The 15183-nt window shown below is 42.7% G+C and overlaps 1 protein-coding gene across 1 annotated transcript; it reads right to left on the bottom strand.

The window, feature by feature from the left end:
• Positions 1-7998: 7998 nt before the first annotated feature.
• LOC109408022 (ranBP-type and C3HC4-type zinc finger-containing protein 1) lies at positions 7999-11734 on the bottom strand. The gene is made up of 3 exons (XM_029878535.2): positions 11609-11734; positions 10673-11554; positions 7999-8456 (listed from the first exon to the last, which is right to left on the bottom strand). Exons 1-3 carry the CDS (start codon positions 11669-11671, stop codon positions 8145-8147), a joined length of 1257 nt encoding a protein of 418 aa, XP_029734395.1. The 5' UTR covers positions 11672-11734; the 3' UTR covers positions 7999-8144.
• Positions 11735-15183: the final 3449 nt, after the last annotated feature.

Genomic DNA, 15183 nt, shown 5'->3' on the forward strand with positions numbered 1-15183 from the left:
GGGGCCTGAAGCACTATCGGTCGGAGTGATGGCCAAGAGTATGGTAGGGGGATTGTCCATCCATGTGTCCGTTGGCTTCGGTTGTGGGTTTGGCAGCTTGGCAAAATGGTTTCTCGCTAGACCCACGCTCGGGTTTCTATCCGGGGTCCTTTGTTCCTCCGTCCGAACAAAACTGGTCGAAAGACAAAAGAAAAAGGCCCTTTTGTGGTCCTACCACAACCATTACCAAATTTGTAACGTTTTTCCGTTTTACCGCAAAACCACCCTTTTGTCATACAAATAGTAATAATTTGCTAATCAAATTTTACCTTTTTCGTTTTCGTGTCACTTTCACTACTATATAGTTTTTTCGAGTGGGATGATAATATGTTCCACTACCCTAGTTTAACAAACAATAGAAAATTAGCGTTATATTGATTTTTTCGACTAACCACTACTAACCACTTTGATTTGCTTTAGTACGATATTAGTAGGAGTTAGTACTAATATCGTACTAATGTTTGAGGTTTTAAACATTTTTCACCGCACAAGACCATGAGCAGCTACACGCGGCGCGCACTAACTGCTCCCTTGTACGTCCCGGACAGTAATAATTTGGTAGTGTAAGAATGCCGAGCACGGGCCTTAAAACTATTCATAAGAATCCGATCAATCCCGAAATTCCCGAATGTCATTCGTATTTTATGAGTTCCTTCGTACCTTGCTTTGCCTATGGATCTACTTCGAATCTCGGCTGAGTATCTTTTGCCGGTGCTCAAACCGCTGTTAATAAATTCTCCGGGCTACACGGAGAAATCAAACTACCTAATTTTTGGGTCGATTTTACTCAAAGCTGAGTATATCGAATAAACTAGTTACCCAAAATTAGGTTGTTTTCCCTCTTTCCCTGATCGATGTTGTCAAAAACAAACAGAGATGCATCTACCCAACGGAGGTCCTTGAGCCCAATAAGCCAATTTTGGGTAAATGCAGGTTTACTCAAATTTGGGTTGAATGAGGGGGGGGTCTTGGGTTGAATTTACCTACTCTTAAGTAAATGTTTTGGCTGGAGGTGAAGGCAATTTACCTAGTGTGAGTTTAATCGATTTACTCAAATTTGGCTTATTGGGCCGAACTATGGGATTGCGTCAAAAGAACTCAATTTTGGGTAGTTTGGCGGCTCCGTGTAGGGTGAGTGCTACCGCATAAAGGTGTGGGTAAGTGGGAGAGTGAGAGCGCGAGAGAATTCTCGCATCTCGGTTTGAGCATAACTCAGGGTCGCATCTAGGAATAATTATTTATTAATATTGTGATGGAGTCACAATAGGCCTTTTCAGCTGACAGGTCCGTGTATGCCACTGTTTAAACCGCCGAACAAAGGCGCAAACGCTAAACTGTCATTTTCAAAGGAGAACTGTCAAAGGCCCGAAAAATCAGCTGATTTAAGACGTCAAATGAAAAGGCCCATTTCAAAATTATGGAACCATCGGTTACAACTGTTGTACGACCGAATGCACTGCCTGAAGTGGGTTCTTTCGGGGCTGTTGGTGTTCATAAGGCTGCGCAGGAATTCGGGATATTCCAGTGGTTCTCCCGATGCATTCGTAGGCCGCGGAAGTTTAATTTTGCCTTTGTGGCAGCACGAATCAATTGAACTTTCCATCCGTGGGTCTTTCAGCGATGGAATTTTTGGATTGACAGAATTGGACATATTACGTTCATTGGGTCACAAGTATGAGGAACGTCTGCATCTACATCTCTTACATTTCGCGTGTCGAACGAACAGAGGCAGCAACGCCTATGGTAAATTTAATATGTTACGAAATCATGTATCCGATGACGTTTTGTTTTGATGACGTTTGAGCTTTTTTAATAATGTTATATTTAACCAAATTTGCCCCTTTGAGGGCCCCTCCAGAATCGCTGTTAAAAATTCCCTATAGAAAAAAAATTAAAGGAATGCCTGCAAAATTTTTTGAAGAGATCCCTGGAAAATCTCTTTGAATACCTGGAAAGATTTGCAACGGATCCCAAATGGAAATACCCGGATGATTTCCGGAAAGAAATCTTGGAAATAATCTAGAAAGGACCGCCAAAAGGAATTCAAAAAAAATCACTAAAGGAATTCCCGATAGAATTCTTGGAAGAATTTGGCAAAGAAATCGCTGGAGAATGAATATTCGAAGGAATCTTTGGGAGCATTTCCGAAGCAATCTCTAAAAAATCCGAAAGAAATCTTGGTGGAATTTTGAAGCATTTTTCGAATATCTGGAAAAATCTATGTATAATCTCTTTAACTATTTCTTGAAGAATATATCATGGAATCCCTACAGAAATTCCCTAATAGATCACCGAAGAAAATTTAAAAAAAACGCCTGAAGAAGTAAGTGAGGGATACCCTGGAGAAATTTCAGTTCCTTTACTTTAAGAAATTCAGTCCAGAAACCTCTGGAGGGATCCTTGAAGGGTGTCCAAGAGGACTTCTAGTAATAATGCCTGCATAAATTCCTATGGAAATTCCACGGATGAATATTCACAGGAATCCTTGGAGGAGGAATTTCTTGAACAATATTTTGGTGAATTCCTGGAGAAATCTTGGAGACATAATACATACGTGGGTTAATTCCTGAAGTAATCACTAGAGAAATGCTTGAATATATTTCTGAAGAAATTCCAGTAGGAATCTGTGGAACAAAAATCCCTAATAAAATTCTCGAATAAATCGTTAAAAAGAATCCCAGGACAAACCCTGAGGAAATTCCATGTCAGAATTTCTGTGTGGAATTCCCATACAAATAGCTAGAGAAATTGTCAGAACAATGCTTCGAGTGAGTCATCAGAGAAGTCCCAATCTGGTCTGAATATCACTTGCATAGCTCATCAAAATCGTGTCTGAAGTTCTTTGTACACTGGTGAACTCGAAACCCAGTAGTGCTTGTAGTCCTGAACAATTTTGCCTTCCAATTAAACTTGAAGTTCATGCAGTACCTCATCAAGTTCGTACCGGAGGTCAGTATGTAGCGCCACGTGGCGGTGACGTTCGGAACTGAAGTACTTGTAGTCCTGAACAACTTTGCCGAAGATCGTGTTGAGAGTGTATTAAATGTTGCAATCAGACAACCCTCATATCGAGACGACCTTTATGTAATGTAGACACACCATGAGTGTCCGCTGTTGTGTTGTCCACTGTGCGATACTTCCAACAGATCGCACCTTCCTATCTGGCTACAATCTCATGCTATATCCCACCAAAGTCGTACCGGAAGTCAGTTGTGGTGAAATTTGGAACTATGCTCTTCATGACCTGGAAGTACTCGTAGTCCTGAACAACTTTTCCGAAGATCGTACCTTCCTATCTGGCTTCAATCTCGTGCCATATCCCACCAAAGTCGTACCGGAAGTCACTATGCACAGTAGCGCCACGTGGTGGGGAAATTCGGAACTAATAGTGGTTGTTGTACTGAACAACTTTGCCGAAGATAGAATGTTGCTATATTGTCGAGGTTCCGAGAGAACTCGCTACAAACACATGGTACTCATAACCAGTGTTGAAAATTTCATTTCGTCATATCTAAATTCAATCGCCTACAGCTAATTTTAGAAGCTGAACCTGAGAATGTGGTATATGAAAAACTTGTGCGGCTAGACCAGTTCTACTAGAATGTCACGGAAAAACCGATATTTTTCGAATATTTAAGGTAAATGTCACGGACCACCTTTGAAAAATGCTAAATGATATTCACCGTGAATATCATTTGGCATTTTTCAAAGGAAGCCCGTGACATTTACGTTAAATATTCGAAAAATAGCGGTTTTTTCGTGACTTTCTAGCAGAACTGGTCTAGCTGCACAAGTCTTTCATATACCATATTCCCAGGTTCAGCCTCCAAAATGAGCTGTAGGTGATTGAATTTAGATATGACGAAATGAATTTTTCAGCACTGCTCATAACCAATCTGGGAACATAACGGAACCGGAAGAAGTTAAAAATGTGGAACTAATGTTTTCGCCTGGTTCTCACCGGAACCTGCATGAAACTCCAATCGGCTTTCACTACACCTCTCTAGGATAGTGTAGGATTCCGTTAACGGTTGAAATTTGGTTCACTAACTGCTGAGATATGGACGTGCAAAAAAAACATAGTTCCACGTTTTTTTGCCTGTCGGTTAAGGTGGCCCACACTTATATGAAAAACAAAAATTTCGAAAAATACCAAGTCTTACCTCCTAAATCAGTTGTTTTGGACTCCCAATAAAGTTTATCCTCACTTTACCTAGGGTATAACTTTTTTTCACAGCCGTCGGATCACTTCGCGGTCTTCGACAAAGTTCTTTGGCATATAGTCACCTACAATAATACAAAAGGGTTTGTTTATTGAACACTTACAGCGCCATCTAGAGGCAATATTCAAAAACCTAAACTTTCTGCATACATTTGGCCAAGTTTTCCCATACAAACTTCAAGCGTTTTGAGCGCCCCCTTAGGCTCAATCGATTTTGCTTAAATTTTGAACGTAGCTTCTGGGAGTTCAAAACAACTGATTTAGGAGGTAAGACTTGGATTTTTTCGAAATTTTTGTTTTTCATATAAGTGTGGGCCACCCTACTGTCGGTACTTTACGTTACAAAACCCTTGTTGGTATAAGCAGTGTTAATCGAAGTGCTCTCTTCACCTGACAGCCACTATTGTTCTATCTGCCAGCAAGTTTCCATTACGATCGCTTCACATGAAGATAGAAGGTATTGTTTTTCCCATTGACAGTTTCGTAAAACTTCCGCATATCATTCTGTTCCATACTCTCTTGTGACTGAGCAATCACGTTTTCTTCCTCATGCTATCTTTGCTTTTTGCGGTGAGTTCATTTTTCGGCTACTTTTGCTTCCCTATATCGCTCCCAGCTCTACCGGGTCTCATACACCAGCATCCAGCTACATTCTTCTCGTCCGTTACGCTCTAGCACTCCTCATCGAACCACCATTTCCTAGGACGTCTTTGAGCAGCGCTTATTACCTTCCGCGCTGCCGTACTCACCGCTCCGTAGATAGACTCCCACAGAGGGTTGAGATTATCGCTATCGTTGATCTCATTCAGTCCGACACGGTTGATAACCAAGCTTGAATCCTACTAACTACGAGATAGTGATCTGAGACGATGTTGGGACCTTTTAAAGTTCTAACATCAATGACATCCGAAAAGTGCCGGTCATCTATCAACAAATGCTCGATTTGGTTGTAAATATCGCCGTTTGTTTCTGCATAACTTTTATTGTTACATGCTTCACTGAGACGAAGACTTCGGGGCCGGATCACAACGTCCGAGGCCATACAGTCCCGGTCGCTAAGTCGCGTTTTTTTGCGAAATAATGTCCAAAAGTTTGGATGCGTCATAATATCTCATGTGCCTTCTTTCTTTGGACTTTGTGGCGTATCATCACATTCGGACGTTATGCTCCGGAAAATGCGCCATAAAGCCCTTTAGGACTGTTACGTAAGAATATAGTTTGAGCACCCCTGCTTGATGCCGTAATAATTTGCATTGTTCCAATTTATTTGCTTTTTCTCGTTCTGTCAACCATGTCACTAAGCTTGAACAGTATCAGTGAAAACAAGCGACAGAACGGGCGCATTTGAATTGGAACACCTAATTCTAATGTGGAAAGTCACCGTAAATGTAAGTTGTTTCTATGTTAAGTGTCTAAAATGTGTGTATTAATAAAGTAATTAATAGCTTTGTAGCATGTGGCAATGAATCCGCGATGTGTTTTATTTGCCCTGCTGAAGGACCGGTGCCCGATTGTTCGCTGTTTTCAACAAGGACATTATGGCCTCGGACGTTATGATACTGCGCCGGAGACTTCTTGTATCAGTTTATAAGTCTGTGAGCAATTCCACAGTCATTAACTGAGAACTACTATGACTATTTTGCATCTGTATGTCGGGTGGCTGGCACGAAGATATACTCTATGCCCAAGGAAGTCGAGGAAATCGGCTATATGGCTAGATGTAGGGTAGGACGGGGCAAGATGGCCACCCGGGGCAAGATGAGCACCCCTCTGTTTTACTACTTTTATGGTGATTTTTGCCCAAACAGCTTCATAATCCATTAGAATAAAGTTCATCCTGTTTGTGAACCTGATATAAGGTACTTCATAACGAACTAATTGAAAAATATCGTCAAATTAGTCAATAGCATGGATTTTGAGCATTTTCTTATAAGAAATCATCAGAATGAAATAAGGTTTTTATGTCACAATATATTTTTTACCGTAATTCTGGTTATCAGCCAACATTACTAGCTTACTGCAAAGCATTTTAACTTACATTAGAAAATATTTTCTAAAAACAAACTTGAAAATTTATTCAATTTAAATTATTACCCTATAGTGGGGCAAGTTGAGCACCCCTGATGGGAATATAGAAAATATTTTGAAATTATTGTAATCCAGTCAATAGTGCCGAACTGTGCCAAACACAAGTTTCCGTGTCCTCTACAACTATTTGGTTGCGTAAATTTAAAAAAATAAGCCACTTAATAATCGTTTATTGTTTTTCGGGTCATTTTGTATAAAGTATTATAACTACATTATTTTTTCAATATTAGAGAAAGAAACTGATCATTTTAGAACGTGATACCATAGCTATAAACAAGATTTACTATATCAATCACTGTGTGGCCAATTTATTGTTAAAATATTAAGATTTTAATGAAGTGCTCTTCTTGCCCCGTGGGGGTGCTCGTCTTGCCCCGCAGCATGTTCGAACTGACCATAAAACATCTTTTTTGTTTAGTCAAAAAAATAATCCTTGTTGTGCATTTTGAATCCTGCCATGTTTATGGGTGGTAGAAAACATGATATAGAAAAGAACTACTGAGAGGTACTTTGAAAAATTGTGATCACTTCCAATAAATTCAACGTGATCCTTAGGGTGCTCATCTTGCCCCGCCCTACCCTATGGTTGGATGAGAAATATCTTTTTCATTCACCGCGAATAGATTTGCCTTCCTGGAGGAATAATGCTGTTGAACGTTTGCTGTAGTTTCTTAATGTATGCAAGTGGTGTTTGAATGCTTGGTGGTATAGTGGCTAGCACTTCTGATTCATATGCAGAAAGTACTGGGTTCAATCCCTGGCCCGTCCCTTTCTTTCTACTTTGTATCTCTTTAGAGTTATGCAATCAAGCGAACTGTGCCCACTTCAGCTTCATAGTAATAATCGCACTAATCTATCACCTTTACGCCTGGCATCCAGACTCCGGTCAAGCTTGTTCTAATGCAAATCAAATGAGATCGAGTCGATTTTCGCCACCTCATTCGACTCGTCTCACCTGTCACGCCGCGCAGAATAAGCCTGTGTGTGAACCCTCGTCCAACCATATCACACCAACACTCCGACATCCGCATGAGTTTGTGCAGACGCAGAGGTATTCTCGGTCTGATGTGAATACAAATGACTGCCATCATTAATTCCTTCCCCTTCCCCACATTGCATTGACCTGCAACCTGACGTGGCAGGCGCCATTGTCGCCTAAAAATAGAACATCACCAACGCTCACACACTGAAGATTCCTGCTAGTCCCCGGCAGATAATCTCATTAGTCCTGTTCAACGACGCAGGTTGAACTTGCTCGAATTTGCTGCATCTTGCTCTTACCCATTTGTCATCAAACGGGTAAAAGCGAGATGCAGCAACTTCGAGCAAGTTCAACCTACGTCGTTGAACAGGACTATTGGTTCCTTGTGTGAATGTAGCTGGTCTGGCAATACTGGAGGAGCATCTACGGGCAGTCAATCAAGCTCAAATATGCAAGTGGTGTGTTTGACTAGCTCGACTTGAGCACGCAATTGCCGTATTTCACGTTGATCTGCCACATTTGTTAGCAATTTGCCTTTGAATAGCAGTCAACTGATCAGTGGGGAGATCTATTCTTGAATAATCTAGCAATCATTTCACATCCCTGAGGAAGGTAGAAGCTTGTGGAAGCAAGAGCTATGTTGGACGCTTCTTCCAGGTTGTTCATTTCACATTTTTTATTATTGGTGTTATTGTTTGGCGTAAAATACACGGACATTCACGGAAACAAACTGGACTCAAGATCCGCCAAGTTTAATTGAAGTTAAGGTAATGGTTAATAGTATTCCCAATCAATAAATAAAGAAAATATTTTCTAGTGGCAATTGTTGCAATTCGGATGGCATTTCATACCGTTTACCTTGCATCGACAGCCGCCGCTGGTGTCCCCTACACCAAGTGGGCCCCACCGTGGACCTCGAGTTGCCCAGCAAACACCGGTTTTGCACACACTGCACACGATGTAGTCGCAGCCCTGGATCTTGATCAGGACCATCTTACAGCTGGGACAGAGCATGGCCTGGCCGGCGTCCATCATGTTCTGCACCGCCCGTTCCGAACGGCGGTTCTCGTAGTTACCCGTCAGCCGATCTTGGTAGTCCTCGCAGGTCATGCCGTCGTGTAAGGCCTGTGAAAAAAAATCAGGAATGAAAGCTAATTTGTTAACCTGTCTGTAGACAGACAGACAGACAGACAGACAGACAGACAGACAGACAGACAGACAGACAGACAGACAGACAGACAGACAGACAGACAGACAGACAGACAGACAGACAGACAGACAGACAGACAGACAGACAGACAGACAGACAGACAGACAGACAGACAGACAGACAGACAGACAGACAGACAGACAGACAGACAGACAGACAGACAGACAGACAGACAGACAGACAGACAGACAGACAGACAGACAGACAGACAGACAGACAGACAGACAGACAGACAGACAGACAGACAGACAGACAGACAGACAGACAGACAGACAGACAGACAGACAGACAGACAGACAGACAGACAGACAGACAGACAGACAGACAGACAGACAGACAGACAGACAGACAGACAGACAGACAGACAGACAGACAGACAGACAGACAGACAGACAGACAGACAGACAGACAGACAGACAGACAGACAGACAGACAGACAGACAGACAGACAGACAGACAGACAGACAGACAGACAGACAGACAGACAGACAGACAGACAGACAGACAGACAGACAGACAGACAGACAGACAGACAGACAGACAGACAGACAGACAGACAGACAGACAGACAGACAGACAGACAGACAGACAGACAGACAGACAGACAGACAGACAGACAGACAGACAGACAGACAGACAGACAGACAGACAGACAGACAGACAGACAGACAGACAGACAGACAGACAGACAGACAGACAGACAGACAGACAGACAGACAGACAGACAGACAGACAGACAGACAGACAGACAGACAGACAGACAGACAGACAGACAGACAGACAGACAGACAGACAGACAGACAGACAGACAGACAGACAGACAGACAGACAGACAGACAGACAGACAGACAGACAGACAGACAGACAGACAGACAGACAGACAGACAGACAGACAGACAGACAGACAGACAGACAGACAGACAGACAGACAGACAGACAGACAGACAGACAGACAGACAGACAGACAGACAGACAGACAGACAGACAGACAGACAGACAGACAGACAGACAGACAGACAGACAGACAGACAGACAGACAGACAGACAGACAGACAGACAGACAGACAGACAGACAGACAGACAGACAGACAGACAGACAGACAGACAGACAGACAGACAGACAGACAGACAGACAGACAGACAGACAGACAGACAGACAGACAGACAGACAGACAGACAGACAGACAGACAGACAGACAGACAGACAGACAGACAGACAGACAGACAGACAGACAGACAGACAGACAGACAGACAGACAGACAGACAGACAGACAGACAGACAGACAGACAGACAGACAGACAGACAGACAGACAGACAGACAGACAGACAGACAGACAGACAGACAGACAGACAGACAGACAGACAGACAGACAGACAGACAGACAGACAGACAGACAGACAGACAGACAGACAGACAGACAGACAGACAGACAGACAGACAGACAGACAGACAGACAGACAGACAGACAGACAGACAGACAGACAGACAGACAGACAGACAGACAGACAGACAGACAGACAGACAGACAGACAGACAGACAGACAGACAGACAGACAGACAGACAGACAGACAGACAGACAGACAGACAGACAGACAGACAGACAGACAGACAGACAGACAGACAGACAGACAGACAGACAGACAGACAGACAGACAGACAGACAGACAGACAGACAGACAGACAGACAGACAGACAGACAGACAGACAGACAGACAGACAGACAGACAGACAGACAGACAGACAGACAGACAGACAGACAGACAGACAGACAGACAGACAGACAGACAGACAGACAGACAGACAGACAGACAGACAGACAGACAGACAGACAGACAGACAGACAGACAGACAGACAGACAGACAGACAGACAGACAGACAGACAGACAGACAGACAGACAGACAGACAGACAGACAGACAGACAGACAGACAGACAGACAGACAGACAGACAGACAGACAGACAGACAGACAGACAGACACTGGAGGCCTCAATAGTTTGAACGACTCAGGTTTTAACCCGTAATTCAGGGGGATCCAACAATACCAGAGTTACTCACTTGAATACAATGAGGGCAGGTGACCCTGGAAAATAAGTGAGAAAAAAGAAAAGGCTGCGCACGAACATACCTTGCATTTCAAGCAGTTGCTCGCCTGACAGATGGGACACTCGAACCAGTTGACCTCGGCCTCCACCAGGCACCACCCGGCACAATCCGGCGTCTTACAGTGGAACGCAGCCTTCCCGGCCAAACTCTCCGCCTTCTTCAGCGATCGCTCCAAATAGGCACCGTAATCTTTGGCGCTGAGTAGCGTCCTAATCTCCCGATCCTGGATCACACTCTCACAGGAACTGTCATTGTCCTTGTAGGGACACTTTACGACCACATCGTCCGCGTGCTTGATCGAACTCCCTAAACACTCGCGGCAGAAGCAATGGAAACAATCCCGCAGGATGACCCCTTCGTACGGTTCGTACGGAACGAAACAAATCGGACATTCGAACGCTTCCGGATTCGGAACAACGCTGGCATCGCTCAGCGTCACCAGCAGTTCCAGGTCGGCCCTGGAAGTAACGGTGGCCTTCTTTGGCTTCTCCTCCGCAGGGAGCACATCACTGATCGCTTCGAACTGTCGCTCCATCAGGGCACGATATTCATCCGGATCCAGCAGTGCTTCCAGCTCGCGGTCCTCCACATTTCCTACACACTCGTACCGTCCCTTGGGAAACGGACATCGAACGGTGTCGCCCTTCAGAAGCGATTGTTTTAGACATTCCGCGCAGAAGGTATGCAAGCAGTTGACCAGGACCACACCCAATCCGGCGGAAGTGATACCATCGCAAAGATGGCACAAACTGGACTCAACGTTGCGCACCAAATCCTGCTTATCCAACGCCAACAGCTGCTGGTATTGCGAGGTCTTTGATGGCTTCGGCGCAGCCACGGCAGTATAGGAACAGCCTGGGACCGCCAGGTCTTCCGAGTGTGGTGCCGCAGATTTCTGCTTCTTCTGGAAGTTGTAAATGATAATGCAAAACCATACATTCAGAAGTCGGATGCTTACCATTTCGACGACAGGTTCGTATGCCATTGCGGAGGGGTTTAGCCTTTGGCTTCTTCTTTTCATGTTCAGGTTTCTACACTAAATTCTCACAAATTTGGCCACATTACCGAGACATAAAACGACAAACGACTTTTCGAGGCTTTCGCGTTCCCTTTGACGGACGGCCTCTGCATGCTGTAAAATTTTGAACTTTTTTTCACTGCGTGTCAAAATCTTACAGCATGCGGAGCACGCTAACCTGAAACTACCCTTCGGCTAGGTCGATTCTATACCATGAGCCTCTGCACGAATTTGTCCTGTCCTGCTCACTCCCACAGAACATTTGAAAACAGCGCGCACAGTAAAAGTCAAATTTGACTTTTACTGTGCGCGCTGTTTTCAAATTTTCTGTGGGAGTGAGCAGTACGCCAGATTCGTGCAGAGGCTCATATGGGTTGTCAATATATTTACTGAATTCTCGCGTTACATTTGAAAAGGGCCTATCCCCAGAACGTAAACATTGAGAAAAATCGATGCAAACATTTTCCATCACATTTCTTATTCGTATTTCACCGTTTTCGGATTTTTCAACATGCACTGAACGGCGGCTTGCGGTGAAAATTACTATTCTGAGGGTCAATTTAAATACACAACGCCACTAAATTTGTGCAGACTGATTTTCATTTCAATTCAACAGAATTATGTTTTCAATTTTACCATGGACTCGGTTTTCTATTAAAAAAAGTTTCGGTTGGCAACCGGATTCGAACCAAGAACCTTGACATCACCAGGCACGCACGCTACCACTCGGCTATCGAACTGGTTGATGTGGGAAGAAACAAAACGCACACAAGATGCTTTGGTGGGTCGATGATCATGTTTTGCCATGGTAAATTTAAAAACATTGTTATGCTTGGGGAAGATTCAAAAATTACGTCCATCGTTTTTCGGGATTTCTAGACCCCCCCTCCCCCCTCTGTCACGCAATTTCCCTATACCCAATACACGTACTGTCACACTTTTCTAGACCCCCCCCCCTCCCCCAAATGTTGGACGTAATTTTTGAACGTTCCCTTGTCATTACTGCAAGCCGCCTTTCAGTGTGCTTTTCGTTTTAATGGCACAAGAATAGACGTATCTATGCTTCAATAATCAAGTTTGCTATAAAAATTATCAAAAAAGTATGAAAAATTATGGATAAATATGTTAAGCTAATTTGAAAATTTTCACCCGGTGTAAGCCTTATTGTGAGTCTTTCTAAAATTTTCTTAGCGTGGATTGGTCCCCCGAGTGAGTCCGTTGTTGACATCGTATCAAGGCTTGGCCGTTTTTGAGAGAGAGAGTTCTCTCTCTCGGCGCTCGGGCCGAGAGCACCTCGGAAAATTTTCGGTTGTCGGCCCTTTAAACGAGAGGACCAACAAATGAAAACAAAATTTTACCGTTACTGGCCCATTTGGAACACGGGCTTATGAATGATTGGGAAAAAAAGCAATGATCGGCCGTTTTGAAGGTGGGGTTTATTCTGATAAGATAAACGGTTAGGCGGGTGATGTTTGCACAGTATGTTACTGTTGGGGGATGCTATGGAAAGGTATCAAATTCGATTTGTTTACATTTTAGGGATAGGCCCTTTTCAAATGTAACGCGAGAATTCATGAATGAATGCATTGAAATGCATTTGAATGCAAACAACTTTGTTGATACATCAAATCGACACAAATTTCTCATAAGGGCCTAATTGGCTTCTTTAGCGGTGTTGAGATAATTCCATATTCAGAATCTGCATGCAAAACTGAGCCGAAATCAGGGGGTGGGAAACTCGGCACACTTGATTTTGTGCCAAACGTGCCGGTAATGTGCCGAAGTGTGCCGGCGTGCTGGCAGTTATGCTGCCAGTTGATTCAGTACATTTTATGTATCTGGCAACCTTTCTCTTGTTTTGATTTCGCTTTGATGTGTTCCTGATTCTTCGTAAACCAAAAAAATCGCTGATTCGGCAGCGCACATTGGAGTAAATCACATCAAAACCTGATCATAAGTGGAAAAACTCAAAATGAAGTAATTGGGTTTTCCGTTGTGGTTTTGCCAAGTGTAGTTATCGTGTAATCGTTTGACAGCTAAGCAGTGTACAAATGTTTTGTTTACGCTTATCAGAAGAGGTTAAGTGAAGCTGAAGTTTAGCCGTTTTCTTTGATATAACCCACAGCGCGTGCTAGTTTTGACCGTACAAAGTGAAAGAAATTGATAGTCAATCAATTCAACAATGCAGTTTGTTAAAGAAGGTTATTGTTGTTATTCTGTTAATTTGAAACCCAAACAAATTGACGTTGAATTTACATACAATATATGAAAATATTGAAAAAAATATTTGATGGAATCCTTTACCGTACATTCAAAATGAAATAAGTTGATTTTCCGGCTGTTTCCGGAAAATCTGCGTTTAGTATATGATAAAACTATTGTTCCTCTTTCAAATGCAGAAAGAAAACCTTCCGGATGTTTCCGAATTCAAAAGTTGCAACACTTTGAAAAAATCGTGATAAATCTATTATTATATGATATTATTTGCCTTAAAACACTATTTGGCCCTCTGAACGTATTTTTGCTGAAAACTAGAACTCAACAGCTTTCAAGCAAAAAAAGAAGTTTAAAATCGGTCAAATGATTCAAAAGTTGTGATTTTTTGAAAAAAAATAGTTTCGAAAAATCTTGACTTTTACCAGGGGGTGGGAAACTCGGCACAAAGTGCCCGGCACACTTTCGGCACACTCACCGGCACATTAATGGAGCTAGCTGTCATCAAACTGGCAACACTTTTTTGTGTGTTTTTTTGCTGGAGAAGAAACAAAATAATGAAGACAACTTGTATCAACACTGATTAAAAAATGCAACTGTTCCGGCTGTTGCAATTGCAATCTAATTTCAGGCAGGATTCCAGGTCTAACTCTCATATTCTCGAGCATAAATATTCTCTAATTTCATACTGAATTTCAAGCATGACGGGGGTTCAGACCGTTTCAAAGGCATTCCGAAGACATCGAATGTTTTGTAACCTGAAAAACGAAGTTGCAAATCCTTTGAAAGAACAGATCTGCGATGGAGCTTTGCGAAGAATTTTGGATGGAATGCATGATTAGGGCGAAGACAAGTAATGAGGATCTGAAGTTTGGCGTTCTGTTCTAGTGCGTTCTAGGATAGATTTGGCCATCGACTCCTGCATCGACTGCAAATTTCTCAGTTCTGCAATGTTTTCTCAAAATAAAGTTCACAGACCGCTGCACAGTGGAGCACCTAGTACATCAAAACTGATCAAAATTATTTTGACGCATTTTCACAACCCAAATTAGTAATGAAACGTATTTCATAGTTTTCGTATTTTTTTATTTCGTCATTAGGGTGACCAATTTTATGATTGTAAAAGTCAAGATTTTTCGAAACTATTTTTTTTCAAAAAATCACAACTTTTGAATCATTTGACCGATTTTAAACTTCTTTTTTTGCTTGAAAGCTGTTGAGTTCTAGTTTTCAGCAAAAATACGTTCAGAGGGCCAAATAGTGTTTTAAGGCAAATAATATCATATAATAATAGATTTATC

Source organism: Aedes albopictus, chromosome 2, assembly GCF_035046485.1.
Source record: "Aedes albopictus strain Foshan chromosome 2, AalbF5, whole genome shotgun sequence".
Lineage (NCBI taxonomy): Eukaryota > Metazoa > Arthropoda > Insecta > Diptera > Culicidae > Aedes > Aedes albopictus.

What these genes read in the sequence shown, in the direction of transcription:
- LOC109408022 (XM_029878535.2), bottom strand. Translation starts at nt 11,671, where the DNA reads ATGAAAAGAAGAAGCCAAAGGCTAAACCCCTCCGCAATGGCATACGAA. An exon ending in ACGAACCTGTCGTCGAAATG is followed by an intron (nt 11,555 to 11,608) that starts GTAAGCATCCGA and finishes TACAACTTCCAG; the next exon opens with AAGAAGCAGAAATCTGCGGC. An exon ending in GCAACTGCTTGAAATGCAAG is followed by an intron (nt 8,457 to 10,672) that starts GTATGTTCGTGC and finishes TTTTTTTCACAG; the next exon opens with GCCTTACACGACGGCATGAC.